General features: G+C 40.4%; 1 protein-coding gene across 2 annotated transcripts in view; it reads left to right on the plus strand.

Moving 5' to 3' along the window:
• gmds (GDP-mannose 4,6-dehydratase) overlaps positions 1 to 26,605 on the plus strand; it is a 631,321-nt gene that overhangs the window by 89,721 nt on the left and 514,995 nt on the right. For both annotated transcript variants that reach the window (XM_059945309.1, XM_059945308.1), the window contains exons 2-4: positions 7,182 to 7,226; positions 24,430 to 24,517; positions 25,606 to 25,715. In XM_059945309.1, coding sequence (XP_059801292.1) covers positions 7,182 to 7,226; positions 24,430 to 24,517; positions 25,606 to 25,715 — 243 coding nt within the window. The remainder of the gene's footprint in view (positions 1 to 7,181; positions 7,227 to 24,429; positions 24,518 to 25,605; positions 25,716 to 26,605) is intronic.

Raw genomic sequence — 26,605 nt, forward strand, 5'->3', positions numbered from 1 at the left:
CATACCATCCTTACACTTCTGCAGAAGAAGGATGCTTACGTGAGAATGCTGTTCTTGGATTACAGTTCAGTTTTCAACACCACAGTTCCATCCAGGCTCGACAAAAAGTTCAGAGACCTTGGCTTTGACCCTTTGCTGTACAGCTGGATCCTGGACTTCCTGTCAGATCACCAGTAGATTGTATGAGTGGGCTTTCTCACCTCCAGCCCTCTGACTCTCAGTACAGGAATACCGATGACTGTATTGCCACCCACAGCTGTAATTTGCTAATTAAATTTGCGGATGACACTACATTGATTGGCCTTACCTCCAACGATAATGAGGTGGCCTTCAGGGAAGAAGTCATCTCTCTGACAGTGGTGTCAAGAAAATAACCTCTCCCTCAATTTCTCCAAAACAAAGGAGCTGGTTGTGGATTACAGGAGGAAAGGATACGGGCTAAACCCTATTGACATCAATGGATTTGGGGTTGAGAGGGTTAACAGTTTTAAGTTCCTGGACATCCGCATCACCAAGGACTTTACGTGGTCTGTATACACCAGCTGTGTGGTGAAAAAGACATAACAGCACGTCTTTCACCTTTGACGGTTGAGGAAGTTTGGTATGGGCCCCCAAATCCTAAGAACTTTCTACAGGGGCACAATTGAGCGCATCCTGACTGACTGCCTGGTAAGGGAGCTGTACCTCTCTTAATCGCAGGACTCTGCAGAGAGTGGTGCAAACAGCCCAGCACATCTGTAGTTGTGAATTACCCATGATTCAGGACATTTACAAGGACAGGTGTGTAAAAAGGGCTCATAGGATCATTGGGGACCCGAGTCATCCCAACCACAATCTATTTTAGCTGCTACCATCTGGAAAACGATACCGCAGCATAAAAGCCAGGACCAATAAGCTCTGGGACAACTTCTTCTACCAGGCCATCAGACTGATGAACTCACACTGATTTAAGTGTACCACATTGACTGTTCTATTTATAATAAATTGCTATGATTGCACATTGTACATTTAGATAGAGATGTAACGTAAAGATTTTTACTCCTCATGTATGTGAAGGCTGTAAGAAATAAAGTCAATTTAATTCAATTCAATCTTACTGATATTCCACTTGGTTCACCAGAACAATAGTAATACCCACATCAGACTGCTAGTTAATGATTACAGCTCAGCATTCAACAGCGTCATACACTCAGTACAAGTCAATAACCTCCAAAACCTAGCCCTCTGTACCTCTCTCTGCAATTGCATTCTTGACTTTCTTACCAGTAGACCACAGTTTGCGTGGATTGCAAATAATACCTCTTCCCTGCTGACAGTCAACGCTGGTGCACCTCAAGGGTGTGTGCTTTACCCACTGCTCTACTCTCTATACCTATGACTGGCACACCTCAAATACCATCTGTAAATTTGCCGGTGACACAGTTATTGGCAAAGTTTCAGATGGTGATGAAGAGATGTGCAGGAGCAAGATAGATCATCTGATTGAGTGGTGTCGCAACAACGATCTTGCACTTAACGTCACTAAGACCAAGGAATTGATTGTGGACTTCAACAGGGGAAGTTGGAAGAACACATACCAGTTCTCATTGAGGGATTAGTAGTGGAAAGTTTTAAGTTCCTGGGAGTGATCCTGGGCCCAATTTTTTTTTTGGTGCAATTAGAAAGAAGGCACAACAGCAGTTATGTTTCATTAAGATTTTGAGGAGACTTGGTATGTCACGAAAGACACTTACAAATTTCTACAGGTGTCCTGTGGAGAGCATTCTAACTGGTTGCTTCACTCTCTGATATGGAGAGGTCACTGCACAGGACTGGACAAACCTGCAGAAAGTTGAGAACTCAGCCAGCTGCATCATGTGCACTAGCGTTCCCAGCATCGAAGACCCCTTCAAAAGATGGTGGCACAAAAAAGGTGGCATCCGTCATTCAGGAACTCATCATCCAGGACATGCCCTCTTCTTCTTGTTGCCATCAAGGAGGAGGTGCAGGAGCCTCCACAGAGAACAGATACACATTTCAGGAACAGCTTCTTCCCCTCTGCCATCAGATTTCTGAATGGATCATGAATGCATGAATACTACCTCGCTATCCCCCCTTTTCTTTGTACTATTTATTTATTCTTTTTTAATATATACACTACGATGATAATTTATATATTTTTATTATTATGTATTGCTATATACTGTTGCTGCAAGGCAATAAATTTTGCGACATACAGTAGTGATATTAAACCTGATCTGATTCTGATTTTGCTTCTGATTCTGATTGGGTGCTTGATGATTGGCACAGTCTTGTTTCTATTTAGCATGATTCTAAGACTTTTGATGCAACTACGTTGAGTAGGAGGTTCCATTGATTTGTACTTGGCAATAGTGAAAGAATGGCAATGTACTTCTGTGGCAGGATGGTGCATGATTTAATCGAGCTTCTGTCGATGATACTGTTCCACTCTTTCTTCTTTACATAAGAAATCAGTAGTGGCAGTATTTGGCACCAAACCCACTGAGCTTGTACCTGCAATGCCTGGCAGTCAATTTTCAATTCACAAATTTTATTTTAAAAATTAAATATTCTTTTTACTGTACATGAATTTTTAATTCCAATATCTATTAATTAACTTTTCCTATCAAAATCTATCTGAGTATCTAAATTAACAGGAAAATAGAGTGATTTGTAAAGCATTCTAAGGCCTCTATGGACATAATCTAAGATGATAGAAGCGGTTGACCTAAAACAACTTTAGGCTGGGAAACTTTTGGGCTCAGTACCTGCTAGCCCAAGTAAATTCAAGACTGATCAAAATTGGAAGAGATCTTGATTGGGTAATATGGAATGTGTACATTTGCTTTATAGAGGCAGATTTTATTAAATACAGGGAAATAAAGTAAATATTAAGAAGATACAGCAATTTTATTAGTCTCTTGATTATGCCAATCACATGGTGCTTTTGGTATTACCCCTTCTCTCCATATGACATAATCACCCAGTGGAAACCTTGAAATCAAATCTGAATTATGTCAGATTGTTGGTTGAAGGTCTGCATATGCTTGTGGTCATGTTTTCTCTCCTGCCACACTGCTCAATGCTGCCGGTGGGGGGAGGTCCACTGCTGGTGTCTTTACCTTCAGCACCAAAAGTTGCAGATCCAATCCTATTACAGTCAAAGTCAATTTATTTTCAGACTACTGTATGTCACCATCTACTACCTTGTGATTAATTTTCCTGCTGGACTCCGCAGGAAAATAAATAAATGTAATAGAATTTATGAAAAACTATACGCAAGCAAAGACTGCCAAAGAATCAATGTGCAAAAGAAGACAAATTGTGCATTTATTATTAAATGAATAATACTGAAAATGTGGGTTGTAGAGTCTTTGAAAGTGAGTTTGTAGGTTGTGGAATCAGTTTAGAGTTGCAGTTAACGAAGTTATAATGCTGGTTGAGGAGCCTGATGGTTGTAGGGTAATAACTGTTCCGGACCTGATGGTATGGGACTTAAAAACTCGTGTAACTCCCTCCTAACGTTCCATGAGTGAAGAAAATATTTTTTTTAAAATGCTGGTGCTGAAAATCTTCAGCCTTAAACTCTAACTTTGTTTTTCTTTCCATAGATGTTGCTTGACTGCTGAGTTTTTCTAGCATTTTGATTTTGTTTCAGATTTCCAGTATTTTGCAGTTGCTATTTGATTTTCATTTATGATTGAATGTGCTGTCTCTTCTGTTCCAGGAATGCCGAACTTTGAGATCTCCTCTATGTTTTAGTCAGATTTCAACTGTCTCTTTTGTTTCAAAGAAGGTTGTTCAACCTGAAATGTTAAATCTGAATTTCTTTTCATGGATGCTATGTAATTTGCTGAGTGTTTTTGGTATTTGTTGTTGTTTTTGATCCATGAGCATTGGTATGACCTTGGTTTTCTGAATTACATCAGTTAAAATAAGTAACGATTAACTAAATACTTTATTAATAACACTTTTTGTGGTAAATTTTATGGTAAACAATCACCACAAGCAATAGAGAAGTGAACGAAGGCAAGTCTGAGTTGAGGGTCAAAGTGTGCAGGTGCGAGGCAGAGCCAAGGCATATTCGAGCAAAGTCACGGCGAGGTTGAGGCATATTTGAAGCAAAGTTGGGGCGAGTGGAATGGATTAAAATCGGAGTGGAATAAAAGCAGATTCAGAGCCCAACCACCTAAATTGAGAGCAAAGTTTGATCAATCTAAGTGCCAGGTTGATTTGGAAAAGACAGGTACAGGCTGAAACATGGGGGGGCGGGGGGGGGGAGTCCGGGTCTAAAGCATATTGATATAACAGGGCCTGGGTCCTAGAACGAAGAACGACCCATTGTTCGGACAATTTAAACACTGGGCCAGATGGATTGAAATGGCAAGGTATTGAGACCAGAGGCGAGGGTCAGCCCAGTTCTACCTGAAGTTTACTTGGCTCTGCACTGAACTATGCCTGAGTCAGTGGCCTACTCTGGCTGCTCAGGGCCTCGGGACTGTGGACTCACTTTAATTCTGAATGCTATTCGCTTACTTTTATTGTTTGTACAATTTGATTTTTGTTCTCTGCTCATTGGGGTGTTTAATGATCTTTTTTATGGGTTCTTCTGGGCTTCTTTGTTTTGTAGCTGCCTAAAAGGAAACACATCTCAAAGTCGCATGAAGTATCCATACATAGAAACACAGAAAACCTACAGCACAATACAAGCCCTTCAGCCCACAAAGCTCTGCCAAACATGTCCCTACCTTAGAAATTACTAGGCTTTACTCATAGCCCTCTATTTTTCTAAGTTCCATGTACCTATCCAAAAGTCTCTTAAAAGAACCTATCGTATCTGCCTCCACCACTGTTGCCGGCAGCCCATTCCATGCACTCACCACTCTCTGAGTAGAAAACTTACCCCTGACATCTCCTCTGTACCTATTCCCCAGCACCTGAAACCTGTGTCCTCTTTTGTGAACCATTTCAGCCCTGAGAAAAAGCCTCTGACTATCCAAATGATCAATGCCTCTTATCATCTTATACACCTCTATCAGGTCACCTCTCATCCTCTGTTGCTCCAAGGAGAAAAGGCCAAGATCACTCAACCTATTCTCATAAGGCATGCTCCTCAATCCAGGCAAGATCCTTGTAAATCTCCTCTGCACCCTTTCTATGGCTTCCACATCCTTCCTTTAGTGAGGCAACCAGAAATGAGCACAGTACTCCAAGTGGGGTCTGACCAGGGTCCTATATAGCTGCAACATTACCTCCTGGCTCCTAAATTCAATTCCGCGATTGATGAAGGCCAATACACTGTACACCTTCTTAACCATAGAGTCAACCTGCGCAGCTGCTTTGAGCGTCCTATGGACTCTGACCCCAAGATCCCTCTGATCCTCCACACTGCCAAGAGTCTTACCATTAAACTATAATCTGCCATCATATTTAAGCTACCAAAATAAACCACTTCACACTTATCTGGGTTGAACTCCACGTGCCACTTCTCAGCCCAGTTCTGCATCCCATCAATGTCCTGCTGTAACCTCTGACAGCCCTGTACACTATCCACAACACCTCCAACCTTTGTGTCATCAACAAACTTACAAACCCATCCCTCCACTTCCTCATCCAGGTCATTTATAAAAATCACAAAGAGTAAGGGGCCCAGTACAGATCCCTGAGACGCTCCACTGGTGACCAACCTCCATGTAGAATATGACCCATCTGCAAACACTCTTTGCCTTCTGTGGGCAAGCCAGTTCTCGATCCACAAAGCAATGTTCCCTTGGATCCCATGCCTCCTTACATTCTCAATAAACCTTGCATGGGGTACCAATCAAATGCCTTGCTGAAATCCATATACACTACATCTACTGCTCTTCCTTCATCAATGTGTTTAGTCATATCCTCAAAAAGTTCAATCAGGCTCATAAGGCATGATCTGCCCTTGACAAAGCCATGCTGACTTTTCCTAATCATATTATACCTCTCCAAATGTTCATAAATCCTACCTGTCAGGATTTTCTCCATTAATTTACCAACCACTGAGGTAAGACTCACTGGTCTATAATTTCCTGGGCTATCTCTACTCCCTTTCTTGAATAAAGGAACAGTATACGCAACCCTCCAATCCTCCAGAACCTTTCCTGATGATGCAAAGATCATCGCCAGAGGCTCAGCAATCTCCTTCCTTGTCTCCCACAGTAGCCTGTGGTACGTCTCATCTGGTCCCGGTGACTTATTGAACTTGATGCTTTCCAAAAGTTCCAGCACATCCTCTTTATTAATATCTACATGCTCAAGCTTTTCAGTCTGCTGCAAGTCATCACTACCATCACCAAGATCCTTTTCCATAGCAAATTCCTAAGTGAAGTATTCATTGAGTACCTCTGCTGTTTCCACCGGTTCCATACACATTCCCCCACTTTGATATTAAATGTACTTTGAACTTTGATTAAGCACTGGTTGCCTGATAGAACCCTTGTTGTATATATGAAGATGTATAAAAAAAGCTGGATGAACTCAGCAGGTCGGGCAGCATCCGTTGAAAGGAGCGGTCAACGTTTCGGGTCAAGACCCTTTCGACCTGAACCGTTGACTTCTTCTTTCAACGGATGCTGCCCGACCTGCTGAGTTCATCCAGCTTTTTTTGTACATCTTGATTTGACCACGACATCTGCAGTATACTTTGTGTTTACCTTGTTGTATGTATTTGTGAGTTTTCTGTGCTTTCAGACTAAGAAGCTTATTGGCTGTCCATAAAATCATGAATAATTAATATTGAGAGATACTCAGCTCATTGTGTCATTGTCCCTGTATAGCGAATCCTTAGATAAATAGAGGGAGCTTTGGTGCATTGCATGCGAGAGCATTGCTGGACGTGAAAGATGTCGCCTGTTAAGGTAGTTAAGTGGTAATTTGTTTCCTGCTTATTCACTAGAGATCCAGACCACTGTATCTTTGTTAGCTGGTTATTTAGAGCTGCAGTGATAGGAAATATTCTATTGTTAGCCATGGCCCTCCATGTGACGTAGTTAAGACTGTTTTGCTAGTAATTAACATTGTACCAGTGCAAACAGTACTGCATTACTTTGTCTATCTTAATTAATTCAATAATAAAAGTTGCCATATTTTTCTGTATGTACTTACAGTGTGTAAGTTTCAAAGTTCTTACATTCTTTTTGTTTCCTTTATAGGATGGCTCTTATTTAGCAGAGTTTCTCCTGGAAAAAGGCTATGAGGTGAGGCAGCGCGCATGTTTTTGGTTTGCTTTGACTGCATTTACATTATTTCCTTAAATTTATTTACATTCTAATGAAGATTTAAGTGAAATTAAACATTAGCTACTTGCATCCACAGTTTTTATTCCCTAATTATAGTCATCTGAATTTCTAATAAATTCTGGATATCTACAGTCTATTATTTTAAATTGTGAATGTCCTGCTCTCTTGCCTATCATTTATACTTTGTGCGATCTGCATTTCAACTTCATAAATCTGACCTTGCCTCATTTGACTTGATATCTGTGCATGATTGGGAAATAATTTTGTCTTGAAATCTTTAAATACTTCATTGTTATTATTTATATGGACCTACAGAAGACTTGAGAATGGGAGTGTATGAAATTAGAAAGTCTTAAAAGGAACTTGAAGAATAATGCATGATGTAAGGACAAAGGGAACATGGGGACCTGTGCTGGAATTGCAGATTTTCACTGGATAAAGGAGCAGCTTCCAGCAGATGAGGGGATATTCGTGAAGAGAAACATAACATGACTTTCCACATACTGACTGAGAATCTCATACTGTCAAGTGTGTTTAGGAAAGTTTCCTTCATCAGTAGGTAGATGTCCCAGTGAGAGAGTGTCTGATATTGGATCTGCTATTAGGGAATGAGACAGGGCAAGTGACAGAAGTTTGTGCAGGAGAACACTTTCCATCCAGTGACCACAATTAGTTTCAAAGAGATAGACCTAGTCTGTGGGTTGAGATTCAAGATTGGAGAAAAGCCAACTTTAATGGTATCAGAAATGATCTGCCAAGTGTGGATCAAGACAGGCTGTTTCCTGGCAGAGGTGTACTTGGAAAATGGGAGGCTTTTAAAAACAAAATTTTGAGAATATAAAGTTTCTGTGTGCCTGTCAGGGGAAAAAAGGTAAAGATAACAAGTGTAAAGAAACCTTTGTTTTCAAGAGATATTGATGCCCTGGTTAAGAGAAAAAAGTGGGTGCGTATCAGGTATAGGCAAGTAGAAACAGATGATGTGCTTATGGTGTACAAAAAATGCAAGAGATCATTTAAGAAAGAAATCAGTAAGGGTAAAAGGAGACATGAAGTTGCTCTAGTAGACAAAGTGAAGGAGAATCCCAAGGGATTTTACAGATATGTTCAGAGCAAAAGGATTTCAGTGGACAAAATTGGGCCTCTGGAAGACCAGAATGGTAATCCACGTGTGGAGCCAAAACAGATGGGGGAGATTTTAAATGCATTCTTTGCATCTTTACTTTCTTGGGAGCTGGATACAGTGTCTACAGAAGTGAGACAAAGTGGCATCAACTTCATGGGTACTGTACAGATCACAGAGGAGGAGGTGTTTGATACCCTGAGGCAAATCAGGGTGGATAAATCCCCAGGACGTGATGAGATGTTCCCTCAGACCTTACAGGAGGCAAGTAAAGAAATTGCCAGGGCCCAGGCAGAGGTATTTCATATGACCTTAGCGACAGGATAGGTAACAGAGGATTGGAGGAAAGTTAATGTTGTTCTGCTGTCTCTAAATAGAAACCCGAAATTATAGGCCAGACATTAGATGTGGGAAAATTATTGGAAGGTATTCTAAGGGACTGGGTGTATAAGTATTTGGATGGATGTGCACTGGTTAATGATAGTTAGCATGACTTTATGTGTGGTAGGTCATGTCTAACCAATCAGGATTGATGAAGGGTCTCAGCCTGAAACGTTGATTATATTCTTTTCCATAGATGCTGCCTGGCCTGCTGAGGTCCTCTAGCATTTTGTGTGTGTTGCTTGGATTTCCAGCATCTGCAGATTTTCTCTTGTTAGGGATAAGTACTGGTTTCTTTGTTGTCTGTCATCTATATCAATGATTTTGATGCTAATGTGGTTGACTAGATCAACAAATTTGCGGATGACACCAAGATTGGAAATGTACTGGACAGTGAGGGAAGCTATCATGGCTTGGCGTGAGATCTCCATCAGCTGGAAAACTGGGCTGAAAATGGCAGATGGAATTTAATTTAGTGTGAGGTTTTATACTTCGGTAGGACCAACGAGGGTGGATCTGACACAGTGAACAGTAGGATACTGAGGAGTGTGGTAGGCTTTTTCCACTGAGGCTGAGTGGGACTACAGCCAGTGATCATGGCTTAAGGATGAAAGTTTTGAAGTTTATGGGGAATATGAAGGGATACTTTTCTCAGAGGTTTATGAGAGTATGGATTCCACTGCCAGCACAAGTGGTCCATCTGAGCTCAATTTCAATGTTTAAGAGAAGTTTGGATGGATACTTGGATAGTAGGAATATGGATGCCTATGGTCTCAGTGCAACTTGTTAGGAGTAGATGGTTTAAATGATTTCAGCATGGACTAGATGGGATGAAGAGTCTATTTCTGTGCTGTACTTCTCTATGACTCTGTGTCTATGAACATTTCAAGTCGAGGACCTAAATATTCACTGCATTTTTCTGTTTCTGTTGTAACACTGATATAGGTGCAAGCAAGAAGTTACAAAGTGAAATAATAGACATCAGTAAGTCAGAAATTTGAGAATCAGGGGGCAGAAGTGAGTATAGTTGCAATTACTGAGGAGAAGGTATGGGAAGTTGAAAGATCTGAAGGTAGATAGGTCACCTGGACCAGATGGACTGCACTACAGGGATCTTTTGAGGATCACTAGATTCTACAAAATTGCAAACATCACTCTACTCTTTAAGAAGAGAGGGAGCAGAGGAAAGGAAATTATAGACCAGTTATCCTGACTTCAGTGCTTTGGAAGATGTTGAAGTCTAATATTAAGGATGAGATTTAGGATATATGAAGGCACATGATTAAATAGGACAAAGTCAGCATGGTTTCCTTAAGGAGGAATCTTGCCTGATAACTTATCCATCAGGCTCTTGAACCAGTGGGAATAACTTCACTCAACCAATCACCGAACTGAACTGTTCCCACAATCTATGGAGTCAATTTCAAGGACTCTACATCTCATGTTCTTGATATTTAGTGTTTATTTGTTTACTATTATTATTTCTGTCTTTTTATTTAGTATTTGCACAGTTTATTTTGCTTATTGGTTGTTTGTCCATCCTGTTGGATCTTTCATTAATTCTATCATGTGTCTTGGATTTTCTGAGTATGCCCACAAGAAAATAAATCTCAGGATTGTATATGGTGACATATATACTTTGATAAAAATTTTATTTTGAAATTTAAACTTTTGAACTTTGATTATTCTGTTGGAATTTTTCAAGGAAGTAACAGACAGGAAAGACAAAAGGAGGCTCTTACCTAAGAAAAAATGTGTTGGCAATGGAGATGGTCCAGAGAACGTTCATAAGAATTATTCCGGGAATGAAAGGATTAACATATGAGGACCATTTGATGGCTCTGGGCTTGTTCTTGCTGTAGTTCAGAGGAATTAGAGGGAATCTCATTGAAACATATAGAACTTTGAAAGGCCTAGATAGAGTTAATGTAGAGATGATACTTCCTATAATGGTTGAGTCTAGGTCCAGAGAGCACAGCTTCAAAATATAGGGATTTAGAAATCATATAGGAGGAATTGCTTTAGCCAGTGGTAGTGTGGAGTTCATTGCCACAGATGGCTGTGGAGGCCAAGTCATTGAGTATGTTCAAAGCAGAGATTAATGGGTTCTTGCTTAGTCAGGACATCAAAGGTAATGGGGAGAAGGCAGGAGATTGGGGTCGAGAGGGATAATGAATCAACCATGATAGAAAGGTAGAGCAGACTTGATGGCGTGACTGGCCTAATTCTGCTCCTATGTCTTACACTGTTATTAAGTTAATAAGAAAAACTAGAGCAGAGTGTGTTCACTGGAGCTCCATTTGAAATGTTAGATCAGGGTATTTCCTAAATGGTAAAAACTAGAAACTGAAAATTTTAGGGATCTAAGAACAGAAATCAGAACAGGTTAGTGATGTGTTACAAGAACTAATATAAAAAGAATAATAAAATGCTGGCAGTTATATCAAGACTTGAAATTTAATTTACAGCTCTATATATCTGCTAAGTTAGCATTTTAACTACTGCATTCAGTTTAGGACACCACACCTCTGGAAGGATATACATTAGTTCATAGCTGATTCAAAATACCATACTTATTTTGGAGCCTGAAAGCTCACAGACACTTCCGTATACTTCAAAAAAGACATCCACAATAGCACAATGCTGCGCTAGAAACCTGGTATTTCTAGATTATAAGACCATAAGATATAGAAGCAGAATTAGGCTTCTAGGCCCGTCGAGTCTGCGCTGTGATAAATTATGGTTGATTGATTGTCTCTGAACCCCATTCTCCTGCCTTCACCCCATAATCTTTGGTGCCCAGTGTAATCAAGAAACTATCAATCTCTGCTTTAAATATACTCAATGACCTGGCCTCCATAGCCGCCTGTGGCAATGGATTCACTGCCCACTGGCTAAAGAAATTCATCCTCAACTCTGATCTTAAATGGATGTCTCTCTGTTCTGAGGCTGTGCCCTCAGGTCCTAGAGACACCCACAATAGGAAACGTCCACTTCATTCTATCTGGGTCTTTCAATGTTTGATAGGTTTCAATGAGATCCTCCTTCATTCATCTAAACTCCAGTGAGTGCAGGTCCAAAGCCATCAAATGGTCCTCATATGTTAATACTTTAATTTTTGGAATCATTCTCATGAACCTCTTCTGGTCCCTCTCCAATACCAGGACATCCCTTTTTAGATAAGGGCCCAAAACTGCTCACAATACTCCAAGTGCATTCTGACCATTATATCCTTGCTTTTATACTCTAGACCTTTTGAAACAAATGCTAACATTGCATTTGCCTTCCTTACCACTGGCTCAGCTTGCCCCTCTTTGCACCTCTGATTCTTGAATTTTCTCCCCATTTTAGCAAATTGTCTATGTTTTTATTCCTTTTAACAAAATGTATGACCATACACTGTTTTACAGTACATTCCATCTGCTACTTCTTTGCTCATTTTCCTTATTTGTCTGAGTCCTCTGCAGATGTCCTGCTTGCTCAATATGTATTCACAAGGGCAATATCTATGCCCCTCCACTTATCTTCGTATTGTCCGGAAACTGTTGTCATCCAAATCGTTGGCATTTAACATGAATAGAAGCAGTCTCAACATTGACCCCTGCAGAACATCACTAGTAACTGGCAACTAACCAGAAAAAGCTGCCTTTACTCCTGCTGTTTGCCTCCTGCAAGTTAGCCAATCTTCTACCCATGTGGGTATCGTTCCTGTGATACCATGGGCTTTTATTTTGTTAAGCAGCCTCATGTGTGGCATTTGTGAAAGGCCTCCTGAAAATCCAAGTAAACAACATACATGAACTTTCCTTTGTCTGCCCTGTTTGTTACTTCCCCAAAGATTTCTAACAGTTTTATCAGGCAAGATTTCCCCTGAATGAAACCATGCTTACTTTGTATGCACGTGCTTTATCATTTTTCTCCAAGTACCCTGAATTCTCATCCATCAAGTTCAAGTGTAATTGTCATTCACTCATACTCATGAATATCGCCAAAATGAAGCAGCGTCCCTCTGGGATCAAGGTGTTAAACACAGAACATTTACACAGAACACACAGAACATATGGCACATAAAATCGCAGAAAAACATAGTTAAAAAATGTAATAATATAGCCCAAGTCCCTGAGTGCCATGGCTTGAAGTTTGATGGTGAATAGATGTTGTCCTCGATCCACGCGTGTGTAAAACAAGCCTGCAACAGTTCCTCATATCGTGCAGTGCAGCTGCAGGTGAATAAAGTCCTCCTTGTCTTCCATCAAGTGAACATTGGAGGACGTTACTGACAGGAGGGACCAGCCCCAAACCCAGTATGGAATCCAGTAGCACATATCCATCTCTGGCTTCTCTTCACTTGGCAGCCGCAACATGCAACTCTGAGGCATGAGGGCCTGATCTACACCGCAAACAAGGCCACACAACACCTCTGCCGCCAGTCTCATCAATGAACCAGTGAATCAGACTCGCAATATTCTACATTACCAATGTCTAACAGGGTCTTGTGATTACAACAAAGACATCCAAGACAATCACCCACACCATCTGTTGGACTGCACACTCCCTCCACGCAGTGTTTCGGATGCCTTCTTCCTGGTGGCTGAGTGCATCCAGTGCACTGCCAATGAGCAACCTGCAGTACTTGATGTTCTTGATAACCAGCAGTGTCTTACCATCAGAAAAAGACATAAAGGACAACAATTACACTTTTGATTGCACCCAGAGACTGCTGCATCGGAGCACACTGCAATCTTATTGGACGTAAATGGCTTACCAACATCTTTCCTTAATAATGGACTCCAACATCTTCCCACCCACTGAAATCAGACTAACTGGCCTGTCATTTCCTTTTTTATTGTCCCTTCCTTCCTTAAAGAGTGGATTGACATTTGCAGTTTTGCAGTATTCCAGAACCATTTCAGAATTTAGTGATTCTTGAAAGATTATTACTAATGCCTCTACAATCTCTTCAGCTACCTCTTTCAGAACCCTGAGGTATAGTGCATCTGATCCAGGTGACTGATCTACCTTAAGACCATTCTGCATCCCAAGTGCCCTCTTCTCAGTAATAGCAGCTACACTCACTGCTGCCCTTGGCACTCTCAAATTTCTGGCATACTGCTAGAATCTCCCACAGTGAAGACTAATGCAAAATGCTTATTAAATTCATCCACCATTTCTTTTTGCTACTTCTCCAGCGTCACTTTCCAGCAATCTGATATCGACCCTCAGCTCTCTTTTACTCTTTATATATTTGAAAAAAACTTTTTGTATCCTCTTTTATATTATTGGTTAGTTCACATTCATATTTCATCTGTTTTCTCCCTATGGCTTTTAATTGCCTTCTGTTGGTTTTTAAAAGTTTCACAATCTTTTAACTTCCTGCTCTTTTTTCTGCTATATTATGTGCTTTTATGCTGTCTTTAATTTCCCTCATCAGCCATGGTTGTGTATTCCTCCTTTTAGAGTACTTCCTCATTTTTGTGATGTATCACTCCTTCTAAGTGTTTCTTTATCTTAATTGTCCTAATCAAATCTGGCTCATTATACAACACAATTCAGAATTGCCTTCTCCCCAGTGTGTTCAACCACATGCTGCTCTAAAAAAAAATCTCATAGGCATTCTACAAATTCCCTCTCTTGAGATCCAGCAACAACCTGATTTTCCCAATCTACCTGCTTATTGAAAACCCCCATGACTATCATAACATTGCCATTTTGATATGCCTTTTCTGTCTCCTGTTATCCAAATTCCCATCAGGGTTTTTTTTTTACCTTTGCGATTTCTTAACTCTACCCACAAGGATTCTACATCTTTCTATGTCACCTCTTCCTAAAGATTTCATTTCATTTTTAATCAAAAGAGCTACCCCACTCCTCTGCCTACTTGCATGTCCTTTCAATAAAATGAGTGTCCTTGGATGTTAAACTCCCCTTCTTCAGCCATGACTCATTGATGCTCACATTGTCATACCCGCACCTCAAGATCATCTACTTTAATCAGTATATCATGTGCATTCAAATATAATGCCTTCAGTGCTGAATGATGGTTTCCAGCATCTGATTTTCTCTTGTTTGTGCTGAATTCATTATCCTTTTTGATTTTGATCCCATGTTACACTTCAACTCATCGCATTGACTGCAATTTTGCCCTATCATCTGCCTGTCCTTCCCCTCCATCAAAGCTCAAAGTAAAATTCATTTTCAAAGTACATACATGTTACCACTTTCAACTCTGAGATTCTTTTTCCTGGGGGCATACTCAGTAAATCTATAGAAAAGTAACGGTAAGCAGAATCAATGAAAGAGGTACAGCATAGAATACAACCAACTGTGCAAATGCGAATATAAATAAATAACGAGAACTTGATATAACAAGATAAAGAGTCCTTAAAGTGTGATCATTGGTTGTGGGAATATCTCTATTGAGATGGTACCAGTGAGAAAAGAGGATGGCCTGGCTGGTGAGGATTTTTGATGATGGGTGCTGCCTTCCTACAACTGCGTTTCATGGAGATGTGCTCAATGGTTGGGAAGGCTTTACCAGTGATTGACTGAGCTGAATCCATTAGCTTTTGTAGGATTTTCTGCTCAAAGGCATTGGTGTTCCCATACCAGCTGATAATGTAGCCAGTCAATACACTTTTCACTACTCATCTATAGAAGTATGCCAGCATTTATGATGTCATGTCAGATCACCACAGGTTCCTGAGGAAGTAGAGGGGCTGTTGTGTTTTCTTTGCATCTACATTTATATGATGGGTCCAGGACAGGTCCTCTGAGATAGTGACACTCAGGAATTTAAAGTTACTGACCCACTATACATTTTATCTGCTTGTATATCTACTTGTAAAGGGATCCTCAATCCCTTTACTCAGGTTCCCATCCCTCTATCAAATTAATTTGAAACTTCCCCAGCAGTTCCAGCAAACCTGCCCAAACAGATATTCATTGCCCCTCTAGTTCAGGTAGATCCCGACCTTTACTCCAGCAAGTGGTCCTGCTGGAACTTACTGTCCTCTGGGAAGACTGGATTGAAAAGGCCAACGAGCTCAAGAGGGCTAACTACACAGATCTTGTTGCAGAATGCTGGAGCAATGGCTGGAGAGCTCACTGTGAGCCAGTTGAAGTTGGGTGCCAGGGCTTTGCTGGCCATTCATTACAGCGGACTCTTAAACTCCTTGGAGTAAAAGGACTGCAGTGCAGAAAAGCCACCAAGAACATTCCGGAGGCTGCTGAAAAGGCCCCACGTTGGCTGTGGATCTGGAGGGGGGATCAGTGGATTAGTGGACTTGGATACAAGTCAGGGGCTGTTTACCCCCAGCTGGGTTGCCTGGGCAAGGGTGTCTGATGATTAAAGACCCAAAACGTCCTACGACCCCGGGTTCATCACTGAAGATGTGTCCAGGTAGCACCAGAGGGTGTATTCTACAAGTACAGGTCATATCTTCCCTAGAAGAGATCACACTGAAACCCTGTCCCTATACCAATTCTTCAGCCACAGATTAACTGCCAAATCATCCTATTCTTACCCTCACTGGCACATATACTGGCAGTATTGCAGAGATTACTACCCTGAGGGCCTGTGTTTCAGCTTTTTACCTAACTCCATATATTCTCTTTTCAGAACCTCTTTCCCTATGTTGTTGATACCAATATATACCACAACTTCCAGCTGCTCACTCTCCTCTTCAGAATTCTTTGGATCCTACCTACATACAGGCAAAACCTAAAAAGCAAGGCTCTAGAGATCAAGACAAATAGTGGGTGGTCACGGGAGGCAGAGGAACTGCCTCAGGATTGCTCTGAGTCAGTGGACTGGGCTGTGTTAAAGAACTCATCTAGAGATCTAAGTGAGTACACCATGGTTGTAACAGACTTTATCAAAGCAGCTGTAGGTGAGTGTGTCCCCTCTAAGTCTTTCCTAATCAGAGACCCTGGATGAACCACGTTCTGAAATTTGCTGAGGGCCAAATCAAAGGCATTCTAGTCTGGAGACCAAGGAAGCTAGAAAAGGTGCCAGTATTATCTCTGAAAAGCCATCACATGGACAAAGTGAAGATTCTGAACCAAACTTGATTCAATGAAAAATGCTTGACAGCTATGGGAAGGCTCGAATGCTATCACCTCCTACAGAGTTAAATCACGCAACATGGGAGACAGCAGGGCTTCACTTTTAGATGAGGTCAATGCCTCTATGCTTATTTTGACCATCAAAACATGGAGCAACCATCGTGTACTCCAGATCTCCCCTTGATCCTTTGTTCTCAGTATTTGAAGCTGACGTGTGGGCTACCTTCAGGAGGGTGAATCCAACAAAAGCATCTGATCCAAATGGGTACCTAGCCATACACTAAAGATCTGTGCTGACTAACTGGCTGATGTGTTCTCTGAGATCTTTAACCTCTCACTTCGGCAGTGTGTGGTACCCACCTGCTTTAAGCAGGCATCAATTATATTGGTGACCTACCTGAATGACTATTGTCCAGTTGTACTTACATCCGCAGTGATGAAATGTTTTGAGAGGCTGGTAATGAAACATATCTGTCCTGGATCCTGTCAAGGAATCTCTCCAATTTGCTGACTAGAGCAATAGGTCCACAGCAGATGCCATCTCATTGGCTCATCACTCAGTCCTGAATATCTGGACAGCAAAGATGCATAACATCAGGATGCTCTTTATCGATTGCAGCTCAGCATTTACCGTTTGTAATAGCACCATCCCCCAAAAATAATTCTTAAGTTTCAAGACCTTGGCCTCAATACCACCTTGTGTAATTGAATCCTGGATTTTGTCACTTGTAGACCCCAGTCAGTTTGGATTGGTAACAACATCTTCTCCACCATCTCCATCAGCGCAGTTGCATCACAGGGCTATGTGCTTAGCCTCCTGCTCTACTTGCTTTACTCCTATGACTGTGCGGCCAAACGCAACTCCAATACCATATTCAAGTTTGCTGATGACTCTACTGTTGTGGGCTGAATCAAGAGTGGTGTTGAATACAGGAAGGAAACTGGAAATTTGGCTGAGTGGTGTCAAAACAGTGCCCTCTCACTCAGTGTCAGCAAGACCAAGGAGCTGATTATACACTTCAGGAGAGGGAAACCAGAAGTTTATGAGCCTGTTCACATTGGAGGATCCAAGGTGGAGAGTATGAGCAACTTTAAATTCCTGGGTGTTACTCCTTCAGAGGATCTGTCCTGGATCTAGCACTTAAGTGCAATTGTGAAGAAAGCAAGCCAGCACCTCTACTTCCTTAGGAATCTGAGGGGATTCAGCATGACTTCTAAAACTTTGACAAACTTCTATTGGTGTGTAATGGAGAGTATATTTTCTAGCTGCATCACGGCCTGGTATAGAAACATCAATGCCTTTGAATGGAAAATCCTTCAAGACAAAGTGGATTCATCCCAGTACATCATGAGGAAAGCCCTTCCAACCATTGATCACATCTACATGGAATGCTGTTGTAGGAAAGCAGCGTCCATCATCAGAGATCCATACCACCCAGGCCATGCACTTTTCTCACTGCTGCCATCAGGCTGAAGGTTCAAGAACTTCAGGACTCACACCACCAGGTTCAGGAATAGTTACTGCCCCTCAACCATAAGGCTCTTGAACATAAGGGATAATTACACCCACTTGTCCATCCATTGAGATGTTTCCACAACCAATGATCTCACTTTAAAGACTCTTTATAAGACCATAAGACATAGGAACAGAATTAGATCATTTGACCCATCGAGTCTGCTCTGCCGTTCAATCATGGCTGATCCTTTTCTCCCCTTCTCAAGCCCATTCCCCAGCCTTCTCCCCGTAACCTTTGATGCTATGTCCAATCATGAACCTATTCATCTCTGCCTTAAATACACTCAATGACCTGGAATCCACCACTGCATGTGGTAATAAATTCCAAAAAACCACCAAACTCTGGCTAAAGGAATTTCTCCACATCTGTTTTAAATGGACGCCCCTCTATCCTGTGGCTGTACCCTCTTGTCCTAGAGTCCCCCACCATGGGAAACATGGAGATACATCTGCTGCAAATGTGTTGCAGACAAATTGAAGCAGGTCCAAGTCCTTGCTGAGGCAGGAGCTAATTTTAGCCAGAATCAACCTCAAACCACAGCAGTGAGAGTTTGAAGATATCATTCAACTCTCCAGTCAGTTTGTTGGCAAAAGTTTTCAGTACCCTGCCAGATACACCATCAAAGACTGATGCCTTGTGAGAGTTCGTCCTCTGCTTGGATATTCTGACTTCAGAATCCAAAACACAAATCACTGGGTTACCAGATGCTGTGGAGATTCCCACAGGTGTAGTGTTAATCCTTCTTTTACAGCATGGATAAAACACATTGAGCTCATTAGGAAGTAAAGCATCACTGTCATTTATACTGTTAGATTCTGCCTTATAGGAAGTAATGGCACGTAAACCCTGCCACAACTGTTGTGTAAATGATTGTTTCCATTTCACATAGAACTGCCTCTCACTCTCACAATGGATGACAATAGGTCATCCCTGGATTTCTTACAGGGTTCTGGATTGCCAGTCGTGTATGCTGCTGACTCAGCAGACAGAAAATCTCTTGATTCATTGAGAGCTTCTATTTTGGGAAAACTCAGTATATTCTCAAAGGCATACTTTCATCCATGTGAGTCTTGATGAAGTTGATGACAGCCGTAGCCTACTCATTCAGATCCGAGATGAATCTCTGAATATCATTGAATCCACTGATTCAAATCATACAATAGACACTCCCCCACCTCCCTCAGCCTACTGCGACTGTCCTCACCACTGGTACTGCGGTACTTAGTCTTTGCCTATCTGCTAGGAGGAGAAGTACTGTCTAAATGGATGATTAAACTTGCTAAAGTACAGATGTAGGTAAAGTACAGATGGCACAGAAAACTTTCTTAACTATGGTGTAACAGTGATCAAATGTATTGGCTCCTCTGGTTCTGCAGGTGATGTTGGTGGTAATTTGTCAGAGACTTCAAGCTGGCCTGGGTGAACTCCTCTGCAGTGATCGGGAGTTCATCAGAGTATGATATCCCGTACTGTTAGCTGCAGTGCTCAGCTCCACCAGGGGTGGAATGAAGACTGTTAACACAATACAATGGAGAACTCCTTTGGTCGATAGAACAGATGACATTTGATTGTCAGATGTTCCAGGCTGGGGTAACAGAATTGAGACTGAACCAACATAACTATGCATCATGATAAGTTAATCAAGAAACAAATACTGTCGCCTCAGCCTTTATTTGATACCACAGTCTGGTCTATGCAGTGGATGGTGAAACCCATGGGCTGATCTGCTCTGCCTGGAGTGCTGGGTGTGAACCCTATCTCTGTGAAGCAGAGTACAGAACAGTCCCTGATATCCCTTAGGTACCTCCTCTCCCTTTGTCACTGGCAATGCTCTTTCTTTGGCTGATTTTGCTTATGCTGCTTTTTCTGGGAATACACCCTGAACAGAAGTGAGGTATCAGTTTATTGACCTTGGAGAAATGGAGCAGTAGTTTCAGGGATGGGGTGGGGGGGGGGGGGGGTTGTGTGTGTGTGTGTGTGGGTAGGTTAATGGCCTTGAATTACTTTGAATGGAGAAGATTATAGGGTTATCTCATTACTTTTAAGGAACTTGCTGGATTAGAAAAAGGGGAATTATTTTCTTGGCTAAAAGTGTCCTGAAAAAGAAGGACACCTTTAAAATGTAACAACTTCATTATTTGCTTAAAGACAAGAAAATTTGCATATGCTGGAAATCCATGAAGGGTTGTGGCCCAAACTGTTGAGTGTTTACTCTTTTACATAGATGCTGTCTGGTCTGCTAAGTTTTTTGTTTGTGTTGCTTGTAATTTGCTTATTTTATTTCATTTCATTATCAAGAAATCCTGGATTTTTGTCTACCATCAGTCCCAGTATTTTCTCCATTGCATATTTTTTATATATATTAAATCTATTAAGTTCATTGCCACTTAATTTGCGTTTCTCCTCGATCATGCAATTCTGCTACCTTGAAACCAAATAAATTGGCTTGGGTAATGCTGACAATCTTGTTGCTGAAAGTTGCTGAGTAAGTCTTTCACCTTCATGGAAACACGTTGAGATGTGGAAACTGCAGTTTGCTCCGTGCCAGAGCTGAGGCTCCTTTTTTTTCAGTCTACATTACTAGACAAAAATTTCAGAGGCAAAGGAGAAGAGAAGTTACTTTTACAATTTTTAAGTCATTTTAGATGGTTTATGTGTTTAAGTTAATTTTATTTGTTAATTATTAATTTCAGCTCTCAAAGTTTCTTTTGGGCCTTTTGGGAGTGAAGCTCCTTCTTTCCATTTCTCCATACAACGTAACCCATTTCAACCTATCAAGCTTAATTAAGATTAGCTTTATTTTTCACATGTACATTGAAACATAGTGTGAAATTTGTCACTTCAATTACTGACACAGTCTGAGGAGGTGCTGGAGGCAGCCTGCCAGTGTCACTGTGCTTTCTGCGCTCACAACATATTCACCCTAACCTGTACATCTTTTGGAATATAGCAGGAAGCTGGTGCAGCTGGAGGAAACCCACGCGGTCATGGCGACAACATACAAACTCCTTGCAGACAGTGTTGGGAAATGAACTCCAATCTTCTGATCACTGGGACTGTAAAGCATTTTGATAGCTACTATATTAGTATGTCATCCTATGCCAGTGAGTTTATGCTAGTTTACAGAGAAATCCCATTCCTACATTAATTTTCACAAACTGATACTAATGGTAGTGTTTCATTAAAATGACATGGGTAAAAATCTGAGGTGAATCCCTTCCTTAAAAGAGTAAAATATGGTTGTGCGTTAACATTTGCCCTGTTCAGTTCTTTTACTAGTGGCATGTTGACTGGTAGATTGGCAGGAAATGCCAATTATAAACATAAAAGAAATGTATTTCTTTTCCCAAGTGATTTTTTTTGTTGATAGGCATCAGCTGTTTTCAAAATTGGGCAAACTTTCTGTTATAATCTTTGATCTGAAGGCACTGATTGCAAGAGTGATATTGCGATAATAGGTTTAGAGTTAAGATAGATATTTCAGATAATCATGAGCAGAAACAGTTTCTTGTCAGAATCGGAATGGGGTTAAAAATTATGTGAAATTTTGCAGCAGCTTTGTTTAATTTAGACTATAAGACATAGCAGAATTTTTCTTTTTAGCACATCGAGTTTGCTCCACCATTCCATCATGCCTGATTTATTATCCCTCTCAACCTCATTCTCCTGCCTGCTCCCCGTAGCCTTTGACACCCAGACTAATCAAGATCCTATCAGCTTTTGCTTTAAATATACCCAAGGACTTGGCCTTCACAACCATCCGTGACAATGAATTCCACAGATTCACTACCTCCAGCTAAAGATATTCCTTCTCGCCTCTGTTCTAAATGGACATCTCTATATTGTGAGGCTGTGCCTTCTAGACCTATAAGAAAACACCTCTCCACATCCACTTTCAGCCTTTCAATATTTGATAGGATTCCACGAAATCCCAGTTTTTTGCTCTAAACTCCAGGGAGTACAGGCCATTAAATGTTCCTCATACGTTAACCCTTTCCTTCCCCAAATTATTCTCGTGAATCTCCTTTGGATCCTCTTCAATGCCAGCACATCTTTTCCGAGATAAAGGTACAAAACTGCTAACAATACTCCAAGTGCTGCCTGACCAATGCCTTATAAAGTCTCAGCATCACATCGTTGCTCTTATAGTCTAGTCCTCTGGAAGTGAATGTTGACATTGCATTTACCCTCCCTGACTCTGCAAATTAACCTTTAGGGAACACTGCATAAGGACTCCCAAGGTCCTTTGTAATTCTGATTTTTGAATTTTCTGGTCATTTAAAAAATAGTCTATTGCTTTCATCCTTCTACCAAAGTGTGTGACCATACACTTCCCTACACTATATTCCATATGCTACTTCTTTGCCCATTTTCCCAATCTGCCCAGGTTTTTCTACCTGCCCCTTCACTTATCCTTGTATTCTGTACAAACTTGGCCACAAAGCCATCAATTACATCATCCAAATTGTTGGCATATAATGTAAAAACACCACATCAGCGGCAGACAACCAGAATAGACTCCCTTTATTCTGACTCTTTGCTTCCTGCCAATCAGTCAATCTTCTATACATGCTAGTATCTTTCCTATAATACCATGGCTCATAGCTCATTAAGCAGCCTCATGTATGGCACCTTGTCAAAAGCTTTCTGAAAATCCAAGTAAACAACATCCACTGACTCTCCTTTGTCTTCTTGGCCTGTTATTTCCTGAAAGAATTCCAACAGATTTTTCAGGCAGGATAGTGGTAAGCCACTTACGTCCAGTAAGATTGCAGTGCCTTAGATGCAGCAGTCTCTGGGTGCAATCAAAAGTGTAATTGTTGTCCTTTATGTCTTTTTCTGATGGTAAGACACTGCTGGTTATCAAGAACATCAAGTACTGCAGGTTGCTCATTGGCAGTGCACTGGATGCATTCAGTCACCAGGAAGAAGGCATCCGAAACACTGCGTGGAGGCAGTGTGCAGTCCAACAGATGGTGTGGGTGATTGTCTTGGATGCCTTTGTCGTAATCACAAGACCCTGTTGGACGCTGGTAGTGTAGAATATTGCGAGTCTAATTCACTGGTTCATTGATGAGACTGGCGGCAGAGGTGTTGTGTGGCCTTGTTTGCGGTGTGGATCAGGCCCTCCATGCCTCAGAGTTGCATGTTGCAGCTGCCAAGTAAAGAGAAGCCAGAGAAACCTTACTATCTTTGGCTATTTTATCATGCACCTCCAAGCCTCATCCTTAATAAGGACTCCAACATCTTCCAAACCACTGAAGTCAGGCTAACTGGCCTATAATTTCCTTCCTTTTGCTTCTCTTCCTTCTTAAAGAGTGGAGAGACATTTGCAATTTTCAAATCCTCCGGAACCATTACAGAATCTGGTGATAATTACTAATACTTCCACAATCTCTTCTGCTACCTCTTTCAGAATCTTGGGGGGGGGGTGGGGGGTAGTCAAAAACAGTCAGGACTGTTGGTTATCAATCACTTTAGAAAAGGAAGCAAAAGGGGTACAGATCTCTATCGGATTAAACTTCAGAAATACATCTAACATTTACTCAGAGGAAAGTCTGCCTTTCAGCCGTTTAAATCTCAGCATATCTGAGTCCTATGCAGATGTGGCTGAATACTGAGTTCCATTATTTACTGAATGACATAATCTGGATTTAAGAGTCCATTACCAGAGTCTCATTATGCTGGGATTCCTTAGTATTACGTTGGAAATACTAAAGAAGCATTAGAAGTACCAATCTTAAGGTAGATCAGATCTGGTTAAAGTTAAGAGTCCCCATTTTATTTGAATGGGGATTGCCAACCTGGAGATCAAGAAATAAAAAGTTCACTGAGGTTTTTATTGTGGTTATTTTAATTTTCTTGGTGTTTTAATGTGATTTAAATAATGGTTTTATAATTTCTAATAATTTTACAATCATTGTTTTTAAATTTCTCTGAATATCATAAGATCTTTAAACTTGTTGTTCTAGCTATGACAGAAGATGAAGCTTTGTCTCCTATCAGTGGACTGTGAATGAGACGGTGAACATTGAGAAGCTTCAACACCTAATTTTTTGTTGCTTATGTTTATTTTTAGGTGCATGGTATTGTACGTCGATCTAGTTCTTTTAACACTGGCCGTATTGAGCATTTGTACAAGAATCCTTACACACATGTAGAAGGGAGTAAGTTTGCATTTTGATATAATTGACACTTTTAAAATTAAATTACAGTTTTTCTTTGCTAGATTAACTCTTCATTTTGTACTGTTTCTTGCACAACTTCACTATTACATGTTATTCCTGTTTGTCAATTGATAATTAAATGCAGCATTTGTGATTTACTGAAGTTTTAATGATGAAACTGCCATCTTCATCTAGGTTTTCTAATTTGAAAAAAAATCATATAAAGGGTATACTTTTAAATTTAAATTATGATGGTACAGAATTGGAAAAAAAAACAACTGATTTATTTTTGGCATTAGTCCACATGGACATAATACTTGAAGTTTGAAATTGTGGCAGTACTAGTTATAATATGCTGTTAGTAAAAATCCATTGAATTTTTGCAGATATATCTAGTATGGAGAAAGAATTTTGTTATGGTGTAACTTTGGCCAAGAGAACAGCAGGTCAAGGACATGAATTCTTACATGTAAGAAAGTGAAAATATTAAGCTTTGGAACAATGGGAATAGAGAATGTTGTAAATTATAAACGGGAAGTGTAGAAACAAACCAAGTTATGAACTGGCTTTAGTCCAGTCACCTTTCTTTGGATTGTTCTCAATAATGATAATAGATTACTAGGCTGATACTTTCTGATGTTTACTGAGGAATTAAGTTATTTTTTCTTGATAGTATAAGCATATATTAATATAATGTTAGATATATTAAACATTTGTTTTGCTGATCCTATTTCCACTTGGTGCAAAGACTCAGTTTTGAGTGGTATAACAGTGATCTTTTCATTGAAAACCTTCATTCATTCTTTTAAAATGTAGTATTTTTACAATAACATTTTTTTCAGATTTTCTTTTAGTTATTCAGCTAGTTTTCAGCACTAGTATACTAGCTCTTTCTAAGATTCATTAATAAACTACTATTGTTCTGTTCATTGTCATCCATTATTATTATTTCTTTGTTTGAAAGCATTTGCAAAATTACTTATCAATAACCCATGTCAGACTGACTAAAGTTTAACTTCAAAGTCGATATTAATGATTTGGTAGAAAAACAGCACACTGCAAGTATTAAATTGACTTTTCGATGACAGATATGATGCTGCACTATGGGGACCTCACTGACAGTACGTGCCTTGTAAAGATCATCAATGAAGTGAAGCCCAGTGAAATCTATAACCTAGGTGCACAGAGTCACGTTAAGGTACACAATTTTTAACAGAATATTGTATTCTAAGTGATACCGAGCTTTTTAGGAAAATTAGGCAATAATTTATCATTCAGGAGAGGGATTTGGGGGAAGAGTGGTAATGGTGGGTCAGGAAATGCAGTGGATCATAGGAAAGGGAATGGTGGTATGGGCTATATTTGGTTGAACATTTCTCAATGTAAGCATTTTTTTAGGTGAATGGAGGATGGTTATTGAGGTATGAAAACATGGGTGAATTGTCGAGTGGTATTGAGAGGGCCCAAAAGAAAACTGGAAAATAAAAGGGAACCTATCCACTTTAGACTCCCAGACCTAGGCTGGGATAATCTCAAGCAGACTCGTGGAATGATGGAATATGTGAAAAATGCAGAGCTAAGCAAATTTTATTGGGTTGTGGATCAGCTTGACCTAGTGGGTTCTGGCAATATTTCAAATGAGCTTTGCACTAGCAATAATGTCCTGGATGAATGTGTGAAGCAGGAAACAGCTCATCAAAACAACTATGATTTGTGATGCTACCTGGTTGAATTTCCAAAGATCAACATTCTCTGTAAAACAAATCAGCCTTGAAGCTTCTTTATTATCATAACTGGGAAATCTTTCACTACCAATCTTCAACATTCAACTTCTCTTATTCTGCTGAAAAAGCACAACACTTGGTGACCAAATTATTTGATAATGTAAACCATGGATAATTTACTATACATATAAATCTGCCTGAATTTGTTGTCTGTGAAATGTTTGTGATGTTACTGCATAACTTTTCATCTCTTTGAATGTTCTAATGTTTATTTAACTCTGTGATATTGAGCCCTCAAGGATAGATCTATGTATATTTTTGAATACCTCACTGAGTGCAGGAGGAAGATACACAACATCGCATG

The sequence above is a fragment of the Hypanus sabinus genome, chromosome 20, assembly GCF_030144855.1.
Source record: "Hypanus sabinus isolate sHypSab1 chromosome 20, sHypSab1.hap1, whole genome shotgun sequence".
NCBI lineage: Eukaryota > Metazoa > Chordata > Chondrichthyes > Myliobatiformes > Dasyatidae > Hypanus > Hypanus sabinus.